General features: G+C 38.5%; 1 protein-coding gene across 2 annotated transcripts in view; it reads left to right on the forward strand.

Annotated features, from left to right (window-relative positions):
• Window positions 1–3653: 3653 nt before the first annotated feature.
• Window positions 3654–16708, forward strand: part of dock8 (dedicator of cytokinesis 8) — a 229161-nt gene continuing 216106 nt past the window's right edge. For both annotated transcript variants that reach the window (XM_039758842.1, XM_039758843.1), the window contains exon 1: window positions 3654–4067. In XM_039758842.1, coding sequence (XP_039614776.1) covers window positions 4015–4067 — 53 coding nt within the window. In that variant the 5' untranslated portion in view covers window positions 3654–4014. The remainder of the gene's footprint in view (window positions 4068–16708) is intronic.

The following is a 16708-nucleotide window of genomic DNA, read 5'->3' on the forward strand; positions in this document are numbered from 1 at the left end:
TTATGGGAAGGCTGCAGAAATCTATCTCAGAGGTTTAAACTGTCAGTTTCAACTGTAAGGAATGTAATCAGGAAATGGCAGGCCACAGGCACAGTTGCTGTCAAACCCAGGTCTGGCAGGCCAAGAAAAATACAGGAGCGGCATATGTGCAGGATTGTGAGAATGGTTACAGACAACCCACAGATCACCTCCAAAGACCTGCAAGAACATCTTGCTGCAGATGGTGTATCTGTACATTGTTCTACAATTCAGTGCAATTTGCACAAAGAACATCTGTATGGCAGGGTGATGAGAAAAAAGCCCTTTCTGCACTCACGCCACAAACAGAGTCGCTTGTTGTATACAAACGCTCATTTAGACAAGCCAGATTCATTTTGGAACAAAGTGCTTTGGACTGATGAGACAAAAATTGAGTTATTTGGTCATAACAAAAAGTGCATTGCAAGGCGAAAGAAGAACACCGCATTCCAAGAAAAACACCTGCTACCTACTGTCAAATTTGGTGGAGGTTCCATCATGCTGTTGGGCTGTGTGGCTAGTTCAGGGACTGGGGCCCTTGTTAAAGTCGAGGGTTGGATGAATTCAACCCAATATAAACAAATTCTTCAGGATAATGTTCAAGCATCAGTCACAAAGTTGAAGTTACGCAGGGGTTGGATATTCCAACAAGACAATGACCCAAAACACAGTTCGAAATCTACAAAGGCATTCATGCAGAGGGAGAAGTAGAATGTTCTGGAATGGCTGTCACAGTCCCCTGACTTGAGTATCATCAAATATCTATGGGATGATTTGAAGCAGGCTGTCCGTGCTTGGCAGCCATCAAATTTATCTGAACTGTAGAGATTTTGTATGGACGAATGGTCAAAAATGCCTCCATCCAGAATCCAGACACTCATCAAAGACTATAGGAGGCGTCTAGAGGCTGTTATATTTACAAAAGGATGCATATTGCCTATTTTCTGTTAATCCAATAAACTTAATGTTACTGTTGAAATACTGTACAACTGTTTCCATAAGTCATGTCAACATGTCAACAATTCTCTCTCATTATTCTTGATGATAACTCTCATTTCAAGACATAATCACATTTCCTAAAACCTATCAGAATTAGTAGTCCCCATAAATATATATTTGGTGCAGGTTTCTTAGGCTGAAGTTACAGCCATACATACCCAAGGGACATGGGATTTGTCTTCTAGCAGGCCAGTGAATCAGAACCTACAGTTGAGACTGTCACAATACTCAGCGATGAATCTCAGTTCTGCTAAGACTCTGTGGCCGGTAAGCAGTGTTTCCCCAAATGGACCTCATTCAGCCTGAGCTACAAGGACAATGAGTGAAATGTAAACAATATGTATGGTTGAAATTAAGAAACCTGCACCAAATATATATTTACAAGGACAATTTACAGAATGAGAAATATTCTGATTTTTTTATTTCTAATTAATTCTAATAGGTTTGAGGAAATTTGATTATGCATTGAAATTAGAGTTATCACCAAGAATAATGAGAGAGAATGTGAAACTTCTGAATGGTTTTGTCTGCAAGGAGGTGGGTCAAGCTGTTTAAAACTCCCAAAGTTTAATAAATGCCAAACAGTATATGTAAAAAAAGTTAAGAACATACAAGTATACTATATACTGTATTGTGTTAATATTTTCCACTGTACACAGTACACAGACAAATAAATACATTTCCAGAAAACTGAGCTGTATTTTAAATAAATGTCTGAGCAAAATATGAAAAATTCTAAGGAGGTGAATACAATTTCAGTTCAGTGGTAAAGTATTTACTGTGTAAAGAAGTTGTGCTAAAAAAGATTTTTGTTTATGAAAACCCACAGGAATTCTGACTTGAAAATAGCTTTTCCTAGATATGTTTGAAGCAATATTGAAGGCAGGTATTGCAAAGATCACACCTCTCCAGCAAGTAACTGGAAAATAGCCCACTATAAATTGGAATTCACAGAATTTCACACTTTTCACTTCACACTAGAAGTATGGTATCTGTTTTCATTTCATAATAAAAGTTCCTTCATTTGTTTTCTAGTTTGCATTTGAAGCACCCAATCAGCTGCCCGTGTGCGTTATTATACAGTGGCCAATCTTCAACACAACTCTTTGTGGGTTCTAATAAATGCTTTGTGGTGTGCAGCAGACGGTTTTATTAGTCAGTAAATGTGGATAGATATTAAATGGGACACATTTTTAAACAGTAATTAACAATATTTGAAAGAACTTTATGAGTCTTATTTTTAGGAGACTACATTTTATTTCATTTTTTTAAATCACATTTTCTAGTACAATTATCAGCTAACAATGGGCAAAAGACAGGGACCATCCCTGAATGAGACATCAGTCTCACTTAAAACAACAAAACCAATTTGAATTATAAATATCTATAGTGTAATGTTTATATATCTAAAATGCAATTTTAACTAGTTAAAATAAAATTTAAGGTATCCTCAAATCTAATTTTAACTAGTGAAAATGCAATTACAGATGCAGTATACTTAATTTCAACTTTGCTTATAACCAAATGCATAATATACATATACTGTACTGTACCTATAAACTATACATGGTTCATTCATTCTCAAGGCAGGTCCCACTCATGCACATTCCCACTACGGACCAACATAGAGTCACCAGTAAACCGAACATGTGAATTTGGGCATGTGGAAGAACACTGAGGTACAAAGAGAACATGCAGATGACATACAGAAAACAACTGAGTGTAGTAATCAAACCATAGGTGGTACAGAAAACAAGTGAGTGTTGTTATCACACCACAGATGATATTATCTGTAATGCACAACCCCAAATACTATTACTGATATTACCAACTGAATGTTCCATCCAATTCAATGGGAAAGTTCCACAGTTTTCAGATTTTTTAAAAAATATATTTAAGATAACTGAAATTATAATTTTGACAAGTCAAAATTTTATTTTAGACATCCGTCCATTTTGTAAATCCGCTTATCCAGGGCAGGGTTGTAGGTCGGCTGGAGCCTGTTCACTCTTCAGAATACAGTACTGATATACAGAAATTATGACAATGGCAAGTGAAGGAATGCGTGATCCAACGGCTTGCACGTAGTTTACGTTCCATAGTAAGGAAAGTATTGTAAAGAGGGTAAAGACTTTAAGGAGTTTAAATGTCAAAAGGTGATGCTACAATTATTTTTTCTCGATTCGCAAATATCTAATGCCCCAATATTTATCTAACTGCCTTTCACACGGGGTGTTAATAGATCTGCATTAGTCGCTGTCAAAACTCCACGTGTGCCTTTGCGGATATGCATGCATGTACACGTAGTGGTATGCGTCTCTCTTCATTTACTCCTCTCAACCTGTCAGGACTGCTCTCCAGTTTGGTTCCGAACAGACTTTTTATAAACGCTGGCCCATCTTCCTCACACCTCGTCTACCATCATGAAAAGTTTTGAAAGCACTCGATAATGTATTTCACAGGCACATAATCGATTCATTCTAGGTGTATTTGCCATGGCAAAGCGCACCTTGAACTGCTCTTCCAATTTCATTCGAAATGAAAATTCGCTAATGCTGCAATATAATCACCTCCCACATTGTACCCAGCGGGCAGTCACATTTTTGCGTTGATTTCGCCACAGTTCAGCGACAGTTCGGTTGGGTGCAGTTGTGCACAGCGAGATCTACCCACTTACTCGGTGTGTGTGGGACAGTACACGCTTAGAAGGTGTCAGGCGTTTTCTATTTTTGTTTTCGTCACGGCACTTCCGGTGATATTTCTATTAAAAAAAGAAGCTTGCAGTCCGAGCAACTTACGGCTAAACTGTTGGGGAAAAAAAAAGAACTACTAGCGCGTGTCAGCGCCGACTGAGATCTCATGGTCCCGCCTCCGTTCTGCAGTCTGAAGGTGAAATTGCGGAAGTTTCCACCCAGAAAAAACAGAAGGGTCACGCTTCTGCAGCCACTGGGGACTTTTCCACACAGACAGGTGGTCCCGCGGAGGGAGTCGTGACAGATGGCCACGCTGCCGGCCGCCGAGCGAAGAGCGTTTGTTCAAAAAATCAACAGGTAAGGGCAACTGGTGAGGAGCGACGGGATGATCACTGACTTCTCTGCGTATTAATCGTTATACGGTCGATTAACATCTTATAAAAACGATTTTTCGTTTATTTAGTTATTTATTCTTCGATGTGGTGTCCAACTCGTGCACAAAATGTATTTCTGAAAACAGTCGTTCGTTTTATGTCGGACGCTTAACGTGACTTTGCATGACTGTATGGCGTGAGGAGCATGAAAAGCTGCTTGAAATAGTGTTAAAGTAGCATGGTGTGTGAAAGAGGGGAGAGAAATAGAGCACTAGGACCACCGTCACGATGGCCCTGTGAGAAAAACCACGAGGACATTGTTAGTGCGTTTAATGGGTGTCAAGTGAGGTTAATAAGAGGCTCCTAACGGAAAATGTGTGAGGGGTACGCAGTTTGTGGGAAACTGGTGAGCACAACTCATTGTGTGTCTATGTATGTGACACTGTAAACAACGGGGACCGCTTGTCACTATACATGTGCAGGAAGTGTTTGTGTAAGGTGGTAGCCACCAGTGCCTGCACGCTTTAAATATGCAGCACTTCCTATGAAGTAACTGGCATGGATGTGAAAAAGAAGAAGTTCAAGATCACCGTTACGTGTGTCAAAAGTGGTGGCTGTTGGAAATGACATATACTGCTTGTGGTAGTGTGTGTTTGGTGACCACAAGTCACAGTGTTGTTGACTACCATGGTGACAACAGATAACTTTATTCCTGATGTCAATGTAAAATCAGGATGTTATTTTAATATAGTAATTAAACACGTTATTGAGGTTGTTATTGAGCAAAACTCACAAAAACTAAACATGGATTTCCGCTAAAGTTCGAGTTAACTGGTAGTTGGCACACAGAGCAGAAAATTCTCCCAACTTGTAGTTGGCAATCGGCGTGTTGAGTGGTTCTATGTCTGTTTGAAGTGGTGATCACTTTAAAGGTACTTTGTGTGGTCACCTCATGGCAGTGTTTACTTCAAGTGGTACTGAGTGTCATTAAGGTGGTGACAATCAGTATGTACAGTACTTTAAGTAATTCTGTTTGTCAGTGTGTGCAATGGTGTCTAGGATAGATAAATAGATTTAACTTTATTTGTCCCCAGGGTGAGGTTTGGCTTTTTTCTTTAAATAAATGGTAAATAAGTTCAGAAAAAAAGAAAAACAGTGAGAAATATGGGTAAGTGTATACCTCAAGTGGTACTGTGTGTGGGTGAAAGGGTGAGTACAAGACATTGTGTACTGCGGATCTGTTGGCTGTGGTATTCTCTAGGTGTGCAAAAGTGTTGACCACAAGTCAGTGGGTATTTTGTGTGTGTAAGGGGTTGAGGACTTTGTGCACTTGATGCAGTACTGTGTGTGTGTGTGTGTAAACTGGTGACAAGTTACAGTGTGCTTTAGGTGGTACTGTGTGTAAAATGGTAACCACAAATAAGTAGGTGCTGTAAGTGATACTACATTTGTGTTGTTTTGTGTGTTCAGAGTGGTAGACACAACTCATTATATACTTGAAGTGGTACTGTATTGTGTGAGTGTGAGAGTGTATGTGTTTCTGTAAAGTCGTGACCACAAGTGATTGTTTACTGCACATGTGCCGGCAGTGGTAGGCACAAGTCATTGTATACTTGAATTTTTACTCTGTGTGTGTGTGTGTATGTATATGTATAAATTAGTGACCACATGTTATTGTGTATGTAAAATGGTAGTTTGTATGTGTGTATGTTGCACATTTGCTGACAGTAGTAGTTTGTGTGTGCCTAAAGTGCGGACTGCAAGCCAGTGTGTACTTTAAATGGTACTATGTGTGCAAAGCAGTAAACACATGTCACTGTGTACTTTAAGTGGTCCTGTTTGTGTGTGTAAAGTCTTCACCACAAATCTTTGTGTAGTTAAAGTGTCACTATGTGTGTCTGTGTGTAAAGTGGTGATCATAAAGGCCCATTTTACTTTTTACATCAGCAGTCATGTCACCTAGAGTTGTGTGATTGTGACGGCGTGCCCCCAGATGTTTGTGTCTGTGTGGTCCTGTGTGTGCCTGTGCTTGTCGACTGCTCAGTATACCAGACAACAAAACATGGACATGTTTGAAGAGAAAGTCAGTGCACATGTGTAGATTGATTCAGCACGGTAAGCAGAAGAGGATGCGTGTCCACTGTCTGTTACTGTGTCTGCAGTTGTCTGCATGCATTTAGTTTTGGAGTGTAAATGTTCCTTTAGCCAGTGTGTACTCTTAAGTGGTATTGTGTGTATGAAATGGTGGCCATAAGTCACAGTAATGTAAGTGGTAAAGTGTGTGTGTTGAGTGGTAACCACAAGTAATTGTACGCATTACATATGTTGCATTTGGTAAAATGAAACTACATGTAACATAATATAGCGAGCTGTGAACATCACTGTTACTGTACTTGTGTATCAAAAGTATTGATCGTTAGAAACCAGTTACTATAAATGTGCTGCAAGTGATGCCATATTTATGTAGAGCGGTAACCACAAGTCTCAGAGTACTGTACCTGTTCTGCCAATGGTAAGATGGTGCAGTGCATATGTAAGACAGAGAGGTGGAGAACAGTGGTAATCTTTATATCAAAAGTCATTGCCATAGACGCAAGTTGCTATAAATGTGTTCTGAAAGGCGCTGTGTGTTTTGTAAAGTGGAGATCATTAGATACCAGTTACAGTAAATCTGCTGCAAGTTGTACTGTGTGGAAAACGGTAACCACTAAGCAGCAATTGATGAAAACTGCTGGTGGTTGTGTGTACATGTGTAAAGTGTAGGCCAGTGGACCCTAGTTGCAACAATGTGCTGCCAAGTAGTAACACTTAATGTGCTTTAGGTAGAGACCAATAAATGCCAAGTTCTAAAAATCTGTTGTAAGTGGTAAGAATATTTTTGTGTATGTGAGAGAGAAGTGCACACCACAGTTACTGAGTGTTGTCAAATAGAAGATTCTTACAAAAGATATGCTGAGTGGTAGTGTGAGTGTGTGGTTAAAATGGAGACTACAAGACACTAACTACTATATACAGTATAGGTGTGTCATGTGGTGAGATGAAAATATATGTGTGTGAGTGGAAAAAGTACAGAGCACTGTTATTATGTATGCATGTCAAAAGTAGGGACCACTAAGAGCTGCGTACGATAAATGTGGCATAGGTGAAAAGTATGTGTGTGTCAGAGAATGGCAGTGTGAATGAGAGAAGTGACGACTCCTACTGTGTTTGAGTCACTGAAATCTACTTGATATAAATGTGTTGCACAATGTGTGCAATTACTCTTTATAGATGTGTGAAAATGGATGAGACTTGTTTTGTGTGCGAAAATTGACCTCTTTAGGCTTCTCATGCAGAAGGTGGTAAGAAGTTTGTGTGTGTGTCAGGGAGAGAGGGTGTTAACCACGTTTACTGCTAGTGGTGCCCCTTTTGTATGCTTATGTATGTTGTCACAGATGGCTGTGGTTCTTACCCAGCTGGGACGCCTGGAAAGACCGGAAGGTGGCATTTATATCTTCCGGGCCACGGGGGGTAACCGCCCTGGATCAGGAGAGGAGTAAAGAAGTTACAACCCATTGGAATCCGTGGCCACTGCCAGGGGGCGCCTGAAGCTTCGTGGAACCCTTAGAAACATTTACTTCCACCACACCCGGAAAGATGGAGGAAGATCCTTCCGGGGACGCCTGGAGTGCTTCCAGTGCAAAGGGCAGCATTTCACACCAGGAAGTGCTGCCGGAAGAACATCATCAGGCACCTGGAGCACATCTGGGTGGAAGTAAAAGGGGCTGCCTCCCTACAATCAGGGAGCTAGAGTCGGGAGTGGGAGCAGGACAAAGCTCCAATGAGGAGGGGAAAGGCGGCCATGGACACTGAGAGAGAGCCTGAAATAGGAGTGATTGGTGCTGGGAACACTGTGTGTTGTGTTTGGGACTGTGTTTTTGTGCATGATAAACATGTGCTTTTATAAAGATGTAGTCCCCGACTAGTGGTGTCCAGGCAAGTCTCACAATGTGTACAAGGTGTGGACCATCTTGTGTGTGTTTAAGGGTGGGGATTTATTCACAACATTGTGTGTAATCATTAGAAGCTGCTTGTTATAGATATGTTGGAAGTGATGGCATGCCTTTGTGAGTGTGTGAGAGAGGAAGAAACAGAGTTTGTAAAGTGTGTATGCTGGGGGGGACCATTGAAAGTTAATTATATGTGTGTGTGTGTGTGTGTGAGTAATAGAGAGAGAGAAGTGGGGAACTAGAGATACTGTGTTAGGATCTCAAGTGGACATAGCTAGAAAAAATGAACTGTGAAGTTCCGTGATTGTAGTGTGACTATTGTGAAAGCGATGTGTTGACGTGTTTGTATAACGTGGGGACTCCTAGAAAAAGTACTTACAACAAAAATGTTGCAAGTGACAAGAACGTACAATCTGTTTATGTGTTCTGAAGTGGTTTTGTATAAATAATGTTTGGGGTAGCAAGTAGCAATTTCATTTTCGCACAAAGTAGAACAACTGTCATTCAATAAAAACATTATTCATTAAAGAGAATGACAAATATTTGGTAATTGTATACAGAGATGACTTATTTAGTCCATTTTAAAGGCACACTCAAGCTAAACATATTTCTGCATTAGATACAAAATCTAGACAGGGAATACATTGTATCCCAACACCCCCTTGGAGAGTCCCAGAAGACTTTAGGAAGTGTTACCATTTGGGGCAATGTAGGTTGGCGGCTTTCTAAGAAATGCATTGAGAGAGCAATACCATACTTATAAAATATAGTTGTCAATCATTATCTGAATGTTATCATTCATTGCAGTCTGATGACTCAGGCAGGACATGGTTAACTTAATTTCTATACTGAATCCAGAAGCTTATCTTGGAGAATAGGGACATTTACTTACACTAATAGAGGCAGCCTAGTTTAAGTCTGGATGTGCCATGTGTATAAGATGTTGCTTGATGTGATTATGGTGACTTTGTGGAGGCAACCTAAGAAATTTGGTGTAATTAGAGTGACAGGTACAGACAAATTGGTGTGATTGCCTCATCAAGCGAGTGTCTGAAAAGGCAGAGCCAAAGTAGAAAAGATATGCTGGAAAAAGCAGGAAAGCAGCAGACTATGGTCACCGAAGTAGCTGAAGGTCAAGATGAGGAATGGAGCAGAGTCAAGAGTCTTATCTTTGTCAAGAAATATGTTTTCATTTATGGATAGGGTTAGCAGTTTTTAAAAGAGGTGGACTCAATCCAAAAGAGAGTTGCAGTAGTTCTGAATATTTTTATGATCTAAATTTATTTTTCATTTTTCCTGACCTTATTTTCTCTGGTTTATTTTCTTCACTTTGGAGGTTTTGAAATATGCTGATTTCAATTGTGTCATTTATTTTCTTTTAGACAATTTATGTAAAGATGTAAAAAAATTTCACGTTCAGCAATGCCAAGTTTGTTTTTTATGTGCACTGCCATGTTAGCCCCACTGCTAGTGTTGGTGAACAGTGACTGGATGTCCCGTGTGATGTCACCAGCACAATGGTGTAAATGTCAGTGCCATGCACTTATTGGTTATTTGAAATTGTGGATAAAATCTCTACTTTTTAGAGTGTGCATTTCCATGTTTTATTATTATTTTATTATTAGAACTCTGTTCTGCAACATTTTGACTATGATTTACAGTAGTTTAATGTTTTGGCTTTGGTGATACATAGCATTGATCTTTGGCAACGGATCTTAGCTTTGTTTAACCACTACATCTCATCTTTTGGTGCCATCTTAACTTTCTGCCTACACCTCTACAACCAGAATTATTCACCCATCTTCTTAACCTGCTTATCTAGAGGATTGACATTGGGGAAGCTACCGCCTAACCCAGCAAGCATTTGGCACAAGGCAGGAGCAAGCCCTGGCGGTGCTTATTTTGCATCACCAGTTCACCTAACCAGGAACCTAACCATAGAATGAGACTTACTTGGATGGGGGGCACCACATGGGAGAATACATAGAGAATCAATAGAGAAAACACAGGGAGGGGACAAGTGCTTAAGCCCAAAAACAAATTGGTATAAGATGGCCAGTGCTTCCTGAAACTTCATGAGCAGAGAAAGACACAAAACTCATGATTTGAGCAGTGTAATCAAAACTCATGGGGATTCTATTTTCCCTAAACCTAACCTAGGCAAAACTATTTCTTGATTTATTCTATTGTATGTTTACACATTATGAATGATCTGGGCCTGATAAGGCCTGAAACATGGTTTCATGTTCAACACTTGTTTTAGATTTATAACTCAGCTTCATTTTGGTCAAATGTTTCTCAAAGATTTGTAAGGATTCTGTCAAATGCTTTAATTAGTTTTATTTTCAGTATTTGGCTCATTACATCCAGGGTGAATCTGACATTATGCCTGCTACAGTCAGTTAAGCTGTGACTCCCTGAGAATCTGAAATGGAAAAGAGAGTGCAGGCAGTAACAAAGGATACTTCAACAAGTTTGTGTTTTAGTCAAAGCAAATGGTACAGTCTTAAAACATTTAAGCACAGAAATATGCAGCATTGTCATCATTTAATTACATCTTTAACAGTATAAGTATAATTATGTTTGGCTTTACTCCATGCACAGTGTTAAGCAAGTTGTATTTTAAATGTGTATTATTGCATTTACGTGGAGGCTATGGACTCTTCATTAGTTGCAGCTCCTCTGATTATAAAATGTGTAAACTGTTAATGCTTCTTCTAGATATTACTAAAACTTTTAACAACAGTATTAAAAGATTTTTGCTGAAATCTCTGAGGATTATAGAATATTTAGAGCATTAAACAAGAGCTTAGTTACCCCGGGGTAATTTGCAAAAACAAATTAATGTGACTGGGTGTCGTTGTATTAGAAAACCCTTTCATACATAGGGAAGACATTAACAACTCTGTACAAAAGAAAGCCTAGTTCAGAATTCATCTATGGCCAATGTACAGCAGCTTATTTCATACTAGGAAACACTCTGACCTCTTGTCCTCAGAGAAAGGTGGTTCAAGCATTGCTTATCAAATACAGCACCTCAGGTCACTCTGGCGAAGGTGTTGCCACCTTTGTGGTACCATAATGGTGTATAGGGCTATCTTTTGCGCTAATAGTGTATTACTTGTGCTTACGATGAAGACGATCAATCGTTCCGTGCAGTGGTACTTGAAAAGTATCAATCAGAGTTCTTGGTAAATACTATTCATTGTAAAAATGTCAGTTAATACTATTTTTCTAAATGATTTAATGTATGGTATCTATCTATCTATCTATCTATCTATCTATCTATCTATCTATCTATCTATCTATCTATCTATCTGTCAGTGGTACCTTAGCTTTATTGGACTTTTCATTAAATGCCGATAGTTTGCACAGAATGAAATAACTACCCTTCATCGGCACTCACCCCTTTCTGCAACCTGTCAGAGTAATTAATCAGTTTGGTATAGCTGAAGTAGCCCAAACTGACAGTGAGAGAGGCAACCATGCCAGCTGGTCACATGTAGTAAAAATGATTTGATATGATTGATTATGTGTTGACCAGGCGGAGGATTAATTATACATTTTTTCCTTTTCTTGATTTAATTTTTTTATGATATAGTAATCAGTTCAAATGGTCAATGCAAGGTATTCATCCATCCATTATCCAACCTGCTACAGGTATATCCTAACTACATGGTCACGGGGTCTGCTAGAGCCAATCCCAGCCAACGCAGGGCACAAGGCAGAAGACAAACCCTAAGCAGGGCGCCAGCCCACCGCAGGGCACACACATACACACCCACACACCAAGCACACACTAGGGACAATTTAGAATTGCCAATGCACCTAACCTGCATGTGTTTGGACTGTGGGAGGAAACCCACGCAGACACGGGGAGAACATGCAAACTCCACGCAGGCAGGACCCAGGAAGAGATCCCAGGTCTCCTAACTGCGAGGCAGCAGCGCTACCCACTGCGCCACCGTGCTGCCCGATGCAAGGTATTCTTGCCTGGGAAATGCTTGAAAACATTTAGAACATTTTGCCGTCCTAAGTATTACTTACTATGGAGATTCTGACCTGATCATCTTCTAACTGCCTTTAAATATTGACGCCTGAAGTTTAGTAATAGGAAGGTTCCTGGTAAATGCAGAGTCTGCTCTCATCATTTCCTTTTTTTAATGATTACATGGTTGTGAAACTTCTCCCTTTTCATGTGTTTCATGTTTTTTAATTATAAAATTTGGAATGCATAAGTTCACAGAGCTTGAATTTCGTTTGTGGTAGAGTTGGTGATTTTCCTGAATGTAACAGCAATTGTGGGGGTATAGGCCTGGGAAGGGATTTCAGATTATGATATATCAAGAATGATAAGATCATCAAGGAATACCTGATTTAAGGATGCTACTTTATGTGCATTACTTAATGTATTCATTGTCATTTTTTATCTAGTAATTGAAAAGTGAATGCTTCTTGAAATTGACACAAAAACATATCATTGCCACATGAATTATTGACTACCAAGATAATTCAGGGCACTTCCTTTTACACAAACTCTTAAAATCTCATTTAGTAACAGCACAATTTTCAAGCCAGGTTTGCAAGACTTGCTGTTGTGAGATTTACAATGTACAGTATGGCCAAAAGATTGTAGACTCCTGAAGTCTATCACAAAAACACAATCAGATTTTCAATTCACGACAGAGTTGCTCAGTAGCTTTGAGGTCAAAGCTCTGTGTAGGCCACTCTAGTTTGTCCACATTAAACTCTTCAAACCCTGTCTATTTGGACCTGGCTTTGTGCATAGGTGCACAATCTTGCTGGAACAGAGAAGGACATTCCCCAAACTGTTGCCACAAAATTGGCAGCACACAATTGTCTAGATGTCTTTGCATGCTGTGGCATTAACAGTGCCCTTCCTTGGAATCAAGAGACCTAGCCCAAACCCTGAAAGCCAGCCACACACCATTATCTCTATCTTCTACCAAGCTCTACTGTAGGCACTATAGATAAAGAGTCTGGAAGGTAACATTCTCCTGGTACCACCTGAAACTAGATTCATCCATCATACTGTCAGATAGTAAAGCATTATTCATCACTCCAAACAACATGTTTTCACTGCTCCAAAGTCCAGCATGTTTTACACCTCTTCCGCCTATGCTTGGCATTGTGCATAATGGTCCTAGGCTTGTGTGCTGCTGGGTTATTTAAACCCATTTCATGAAGCCTTCAATGTACTGCTGTTGTTCTGCTGTTACTTCCAGTGGCAGTTTGGGACTCTGTTGTGAGTGATGCAACAGAGGATTGGTGTTTTTTTTACACACTATGCACTTCATCACTTAGCCCCACTCTGTGAGTTTACATGATCTACCACTTTGTGTCTTAGATGTTGTTGCTCCTAGGCACTTCCATTTCACAATAATAGCAATTACAGTTGCCCAGGGCAGATCTTATAGAGCAGAAATTTCACATACATACATTTGGCAAAGGTGGCATCTTATAATAAGTTTAAAGTCACTGAGTTCTTCAGTATGACCCATTCTACTGGCAGTGTTTGTCAATGGAGGTTGTATGTCTGCATGCCTGATTTTATGTACTTTTTAACAATGGATGTACCTGACCACCTGATCTCAGTGATTTGGAGGGCTGTCCATGTACTTTTACCTGTATAGTGTATGTTTGGATCAGTGTGTTGTGGAGACATCCGCAGGTTGATAAAACCTATGTAGAGAAATATTTAATGCACAAGTTAAATTATTTTAGATTTGTCTCTCTGTGAAACTAAACTGCAGTTGAAGATTAATATTTCAGAATTTCTATAAAACAGCCTTTACATTTTGTTTTCAAGGTGACTCATTTAACTGATCAGACTTTGTTGTTGCTTATGTCTTTGTACTAATTTGCTCCCGTATTATTCAAATATGTGTGGTATGTTTTCAGTGCATTTGTAACATTTTAGTTGTTATACTAATGAATATTATTTTGACTTCAAAAGCCTGACCCATGACACAAAAGTAAGACTTACTGATTCATTTTCAGCAGTTACCCTTGGTGTTTTGGCAGCCCCCTGCTGTGTGTGTCTCTCTCTTTCTCTATGATTATGCGCTTCCACTAATGCACTAAACATTGCATTGCATTTGCCTCGTGCTTCAAAATATAAGCCCAGCAAGACAAATATTCCCGTAGATATCAGGCACACAAAAAAAAAATCTGTTCATAATTCATCCGAATGAAGTAACTCATTCTAATGAATTAATGTGAATGGATTATTTTTTATTTTTTCTTATTTCAGTAGCTATGTATTTTTCCTGGTATGCAGTTTAGTGAACTGGAACCGGAAGAGTATAGCTAGCCAATAGTTTCAGTCTATTCCACGCTGTTCAGTGCCATTATCAACTGGATTTTAAACTTACCTTTTCTTTTACTAATGTTTTCACCATGATTCCATCAGACCATTCTTGTAACTTCTCCTCAAAAGAACCATTTCAACCATGGTGGTCTTCCAACTACTTCTTCTTTCGATTCACTGATTTTAACACACACCTTACAGTTCACTTATGGTTCACTGAACTGTATGCCAGGAAAACCATACAGGGCGTCATAATAAGAACTACACTGCAAGGTGGAAAAATAATAATAATCTGTTTAAGCTAATTAATACAGAACGGGGCTCTGTACTACTGCAAAAAGAGTCATGAAAAAAATTTGAACGAGTTAATAATTCTTTTGAATGGATTTTTTTCAAATTCTGCAAAAAATTAATAGACTTTCATGACTCTTGAGAAAGATGATTCATTTTGGTCATGTTTGTTGCAATATCAGCAGCACCTTGTAACACAATTAAACATAATAACAGGTTTCAGCAGTGATGATGCAGTTCGAAAGGCTTCTCTAATAACCAATTAGCATGAACACAACAATCATTAAATATATATGAATAGAGTTTGCTATTAGGACACTAAAGGAATTGCTGCTGAAAATGGGGCTTTGCAACCATATGTGAGTAACAGTCATTTCAAGCAGGAAAATAACACCAGTAATGTCTTAGCTGTATTTTTAAATCAGTTTAATGATATCTTGATAAAATGGAACAAAATATAGGGAACTGTGATTCACCACCCAATAATTTGTAAGAAATATGAGACACAGTGTAGCTAACATGGGCCAGCATCTTTGTGCAACACTTTCAATTATTTGGTGATTTTGTGTGCTGAGGAAGTTTGGCTAATCTGAAGGCAAACAGTCAACTTTCTTGTCTGTAGTTTAGTTGTTTCATTAACACTTTAAATGCTTCAAAATGTGTCTGATTACATATTTACTCTTATGTAACAAGACCTTAAAGGCTTCTTTTGGTCTTAATTACATAATATAAAGTATTAGTAAAGTGGTTATTCATTTCTGTGCAGTGTGGCATATTAAGAGACTTTATACGCTAGTAAAATTATTTGTGAGTTTGATGGAATCGTAGGCCTTATTCTAAAGAATCTAATATGAAGTGAAATTTGTCTCACATGAGCCATTTATGACCAATCTGAATTGAAGTTATTTAGTTGCCCACTTTGTATAGCTGAATAACCACTTTACTGGTGCTTTGTTAGTGTTAATCGCATCAAAAGGAGCCGTTGTTAAGGTCTTGTTACATAAGAGTAAATGAGTCATAGATGCAGTCTTACAGAACCTAAACTGAAGTGTTACTGTTGTTTCCAATAAAGTGGCCTCTTAGCATATTTTCATTATCAAAGTAGAATCTAGTTTAGAATTTTATGTTAAAATGTCTTGAAGAATATCAAGACAAAATCCCAAATTACTTACTTTTTTATTGATTGCGACCATGTAAAAATAAGTTTGCCATGTTCTGTCATGTAGACTTAGGAGTTAAATATTTTGCAAATCTTGTGCGCAGTCTAATGTAATGGGAGGAGGGAATTAAGCCTACTTATGTCATGCGATATTTTCAAGTATTACAGAAAAAAGCATGACTGGTGTTACAGTTGTGCAGTGTTGTCATGTCAAGCCTTGGTATTTGTAAAAATTTGTACTTCATCAAATACATTTTAGAACTCTTACACACAAAGCGAGTCTCCTACATTTTTAACAAATGTTTTATTCTTTTAAATAATGTTATTTTTTACTGTGTTTTTAATATTTTGGCAATGGTAAATTTATTTTCATGCTAAATGTCCTGGTTATAATTTTTTTTAAATGTAGTTAATTACAAAAAAAAAATCACATTTCTTGACTCACAATTACTCTGCAATTAGGTATTGTTTCATATTTAAACAGCCTACTAAAATTTTGTTTTGACTAGGGGGCTTTACCCCCTGCTCACTTCGCTTACCAACCCCCATGTTTGGTTTTCCAGATACACACTTTTAAGATTTTTTTTTTCTTTGAATTGTTGCTATTTCATTAGTTTCACTTTTATTTCAGAACTTCTGTAAAAACAATATTTGGCATCTTTCGAGTCCCAATATGCTGAATCTTTTAAATGAGGTCCACGTTTTTGAAACTCTCTGACTTAAACTTCAAAGCCTTACAATATTTACATGCTACTGACATATCACTTTTGACCATATATTCGATCTCTATTTACCTTTTCATTTTTTCTGTGAGTAATAATTTCTCTTTTTTTGCGCTAATGCGATGTTTACTT

Source organism: Polypterus senegalus, chromosome 7 (assembly GCF_016835505.1).
Source record: "Polypterus senegalus isolate Bchr_013 chromosome 7, ASM1683550v1, whole genome shotgun sequence".
Taxonomy (NCBI): Eukaryota; Metazoa; Chordata; class Cladistia; order Polypteriformes; family Polypteridae; genus Polypterus; species Polypterus senegalus.